The sequence below is a fragment of the Mandrillus leucophaeus genome, unplaced genomic scaffold, assembly GCF_000951045.1.
Source record: "Mandrillus leucophaeus isolate KB7577 unplaced genomic scaffold, Mleu.le_1.0 Scaffold36, whole genome shotgun sequence".
Lineage (NCBI taxonomy): Eukaryota > Metazoa > Chordata > Mammalia > Primates > Cercopithecidae > Mandrillus > Mandrillus leucophaeus.
This window is the reverse complement of record NW_012103809.1, coordinates 7,276,315-7,281,176: the sequence shown is the minus strand read 5'-3', so window position 1 is coordinate 7,281,176 and position 4,862 is coordinate 7,276,315. Positions and strand designations below refer to the sequence as shown.

Genomic DNA, 4,862 nt, shown 5'->3' with positions numbered 1-4,862 from the left:
AATTCTATGCCTTTGTCTCTGGATTAGAACTGGGGCAAAGAATCTGAACAACTTGTGCAAGGCCTAAGGTGTTTTGTGAGATCCAAATCCTTATCAAAATATAGGCAGCATTCTAGCTGCCTATTTAGGTAACAAAGAAAATCAGGTTAAAAGTAGCAGGGAACATTATTCCATTTTTTTTTTTTTTCTCATTAACCTACAGCAGGGGTTAGAAAACTTTTTCTGTAAAGGGCCACACAGGACAGATTTTAGGCTTTGCAGACCAGCCAGTTTCTGCTACAACTATTCACCTCTGTCATCCTAGTGCAAAAGCAGCCACACACAATATAAAAACATAGGGCCACAGCTGTGTTCCAATGAAACCTTATTTACAGATACAGGTGGTGGGCAAATTTGGCCCACAGGCAGTAGTTTGCTGACCTCTGACCTAGGGTAAAGTTCAACCAAAATCTGTTAAGCATGAGATATAAAATTCTGCCATTGTTAAGCTCTGTGTTTAAACAGTCCTCTTAGTTGCTCCAGGGTTGGTTTGTGCCTTTGAAAAATTGAGTAGAATGAGATGACTATCACCAGCATCTCTTCTAAATGTCAGCTTTCATGACGCCAAGAAAAAAGCATTGCTGGCTTCATTGATCAGTTACTCCTTCATTGATCAGACGACAGTTCCTGTGATCAGTCTGGTTGATAAGGAGCTTGTCAAATTGATAAGAATTTCTAACTGGCAAGTAGCCTGTTTGTCAGAGACAATCATAGGTTTTCAAGACAATATGAAGCTGAAGAATTTTGGCTGAAGTAGCAGCTGAAACAGGCCTGTGGTTTTAGGAGGCTTGACTTGTGCAATGATATATATTACATGCCAAGAATCTCTTCTGAACTGGCAGGAAAAACCACCAAGTTCAGTTTCTTTCACATGAAAACACAGCCACCATATGCAAGGGATGCTGGGCCCCTGCTGGTCAGTCCATGGCACAGGAGGTGGGGGCCAACTCTAAACCTGGGTTGTGGAAATACTCCAGTTTTATTTTCTTCTTTTTCTCTATCTGCATTTTCTTGCTTTTCTACAATGATGATTTGTTTTAATTCTTTATAATAATTAGAGATGAGACAGAGATCAAATGACTGAAAAGAAACCGTATTAGAAGAGCCAAACTGGGGACATAGCTCATGTCCTGCTTCACAAAGTTCATCCTGTCCCACTCTTTGAGTTTTCTGATGGTCTTTCAAACAGACAGGAGGCTTGAACTACCTAGCTCTGGTATTACTACTCTTAGTCATGCTAAGTGGCCCAGCTGCTACACATAGGTGCCACAACACAAATCAGAGGGAGGCCTAATGGGCATTTTTCAGGAGATAAGTTAGAAGATAATTTAATTTTTTATATAACAGCTTTATTGAGATTTGATTCACATACAATCCACCTATTTCAAATATATAATTCAGTGGCTTTTAGTGTATTCACAGAATTATACGACCATCACCACAATAGACTTTTAGAGCATTTTTAACAACCTCGAAGAAACTTGTTCTCATTAGCACCCACTCCCCATTCCTCCCTACTCCCAGCCAAAATCTTCTCGACTCATCTGCTCCCACTCATCTACCTTCTCTCTATTGATCTGCCTATTCTGGATATTTCATATAAATGAAGTCATACCATATGTGGTCTTTTATGACTAGCTTCTTTCACTTAGCATAACGTTTTCAAGGGTCATCCATGTAGTAGCATATATGGATACCTCATTCTTCTTATGGCTAAAATATAATCCATTGTGCAAACATACCAAATTTTATTTATTCATCCTTCAGTCGATGGACGTTTGGGTTGTTTCCACTTTTTCCATGAACAAGTTGCTATGAACATTTGTGTACAAATTTTTGTGTAGATGTATGATTCATTTCTAGGACTATATACCAAGGAGTAGAATTGCTAGATCACATAGTAACTCTATATTTAACTGCCACATTGTTTTCTAAAATGACTGCCCCATTGTACATTCCCATCAGCCATGTATAAGGGTTCCAGTTTCTTCACCAACACTTGTGATTTTCCTTTATCTTAAAAATTATAGCCAAGCTTGTAGCTATGAAGTGATATTTCACTGTGGTTTTATGATATTGAACATCATTTCAGTATACTTATTGGCCATGTGTATATATTTGGAGAAATATCGCTTCAAATATTTTGACCTGGTTTTTAATTGGATTGTCTTTTTATTATTTATAGTTGTAAGAGTTCTTTATATATCCTGGATACAAATCCCTTATCAAATATCAAATATTAGACTTACAAATATTTTCTCCCATTCTATGGGTTGTCTTTTTACTTAATCGACGGTACCCATTGGAGTATAAAAGTTTTAAATTTTGATAAAGTCCAATTTATCCTTTTTTCTTATGTTACTTGCACTTTTGGTGTCATATCTAAGAAAGCTTTCACTAACCCAAGGTTACAAAGATTTACTCCTACATTTTCTTTTGACATGTTATACTTTTAGTTCTTACATTTAGGTCTATGATCCATCTTGGGTTATTTTTTGTGTATGGTGTGACAGAGGGGTCCAAGCTCATTCTTTTGCATGTGGATATCCAGCACTATTTCTTGAAAAAGACTGTATTTCATCAAATTGTTTTGCCACTCTTCTCAAACATCAACTGACCATGAATGTGAGGTTTTGTTTTATTGTTCTGCTTTCCTTTTTAATGGATTCTCAATTCTATTCCACTGATTCTATATATCTATCCTATGCCAGTGCCACACCATCTTGATCACTGCAACTTTGTAGTAAGGTTTTTTTTTTGTTTTTTTTTTTTGATGGAGTTTTGCTCTTGTTGCCCAGGCTGGAGTGCAATGGTGCAATCTCGGCTCACCACAACCTCCACCTCCAGGGTTCAACTGATTCTCCTGCCTCAGCCTCCCAAGTAGCTAGGATTACAGGCATGTGCCACCATGCCCAGCTAATATGTAGTAAGTTTTGAAATTGGGAAGTATGAGTTCTCCAACTTCATTTTTCATTTTGTTTTGGCTATTTTGGGTCACTTGCATTTTCATATGAATTTTAGAGTAATCTTTTCAATTAATTGTTGTAAAAAGCCAGTTGTGATTTTGATAAGGACTGAGTTGATTGAGCCCACAGATCAATTTGGGGAGCACTGCCATCTTAATTATATTAAGTTGTCCAATCCATGAACATTGGATATGTTTCCATTCATTTAGGCCTTCTTTATTTCTTTCAGCAATGTTCTGTAGTTTTCAAAGTATAAGTTTAGCATAGGAGGCAATTTTTTTTTAAGGCTATCTTCTTAGTTCCTACTACTCACACACAAATGAAGAACTATGGATCAAGAACACAGGCTGTAGCTGATCAAAAAGACACATGGAAAAGAAGAGGCCCAGAGCCAGTTCACTCACCTGAGGAGGGGCCTACTTAAGTGTCTGTGGCCCCTTTTCTTTTTTCCTTTTTTTTTTTAAATCCCAGCAGAGACTTTGAAGAGTGGTTCCTATCCTGGCTGCACACTGGAATCACCTAGGAAGCTTATCAAATGATGTCTGGGCTGCAACTCAGAGCAATGACACTGAAATTTCATGAAGTGGCCCCCAGGCATCAGTATTTTTAAAATATGCAGCCAAGGTTGGAAACTGCTGATTAAAGTAATGACAAGATGTTTCAATGAAGTTTTCTATTTTATTCATTTATATTCATTTACTACTTTTTTATAGTCTAACTTATTCAAAAGGAATTAACTAGATGGACAAGAATAAGAAGTAAAGGCAAAAAAAAAGTTGGAGTGAGAAAAAAGACAGAAGGGTGAAGACATAAAACAGACCCAGGAATAAGACTAAAAATGCATACTATGACAATCTACACTTCTCACCCAAACTTGAGAAGCAGGATCAGTGTCATAACATGGCCACAGATACAGATAACCTTGGCGATTAGACCAAAGGGGAATCTGCCAGATGGCCTCCCAGTGAGAACGGCAGGTGATGAGGTTCTGCAAGGGCATCTCCCAGGCTTACTTGCGGAGCATCTGGGTAACCTACAACTAAAGGCCATCACTAAGTCTAGCTTAAAAATGTAAGGGAAAGCAAAGCCTAAGGAATCAAAGAAGAGCTTTTAAAATGTGAACAAACAAAAGTCCCACGGCAAATGTCATGTACAATGACAGAGCTACCCTACCTTAGTCTACAGTGAATGATTTTGTTCTTCCATAAAAGCAACTGCAGATCAAACAAAAAAACACAAACCCTGTGTCTTTTTTAAAAATTAGAGGAGTAGGTCAACTATGTTTAGATGACCATGTCTGCACCTGCCTCCCACATCGCCCTCTCCCATCAGGGTATCCCAGTACCTGAATCTGTTCGTAGCTGGGGTGGTCTCCGTATTAAATTCTGCCACTGGCACGCCCCTGGCAGCCACCTGGGGGGCAAACATGGCTGCTGGGTACACCACAGAGGAAGTGCCCACCTACAAGGCAAGCACATGGAGATGGACAAACGGCCACACGACAAGAAGGAACATTTTTTCAGAAAACCTTACACAAATTCAGATAGGTCTGTGGTTGCAGGTGTGAGAAAAGCCAAACAGGATGGGATAAAACAGGGTGTCCAAGGGATGAGGGAAAGTGAAGAGCTGTCCTTTGATCAATCACTGGAATCGACAAGAATATGTGACATGAAAAGGAGAGTTAACAAAAGAGTGACTTAGAAGTGACTCAACACGTTTTGGGGGTAGTTCTGGTTTTGTTTCTGCTTTAAAGTTAAGCAAATGATCCATAACTTTTTTTTTTTTTTTTTTTTTTTTTTGAGACAGAGTCTCGCTTAGTCGCCCAGGCTGGAGTGCAGTGGCGCGATCTCGGCTCAC

General features: G+C 38.8%; 1 protein-coding gene across 3 annotated transcripts in view; it reads right to left on the bottom strand.

The window, feature by feature from the left end:
• SIRT5 (sirtuin 5) overlaps positions 1–4,862 on the bottom strand; it is a 28,230-nt gene that overhangs the window by 4,966 nt on the left and 18,402 nt on the right. For 2 of the 3 annotated variants that reach the window (XM_011989679.1, XM_011989681.1), the window contains one exon: positions 4,351–4,466. In XM_011989679.1, coding sequence (XP_011845069.1) covers positions 4,351–4,466 — 116 coding nt within the window. Of the gene's footprint in view, positions 1–1,012; positions 1,120–4,350; positions 4,467–4,862 lie in introns of those variants that run through there. The other variant, XM_011989680.1, reaches the window with a different exon arrangement.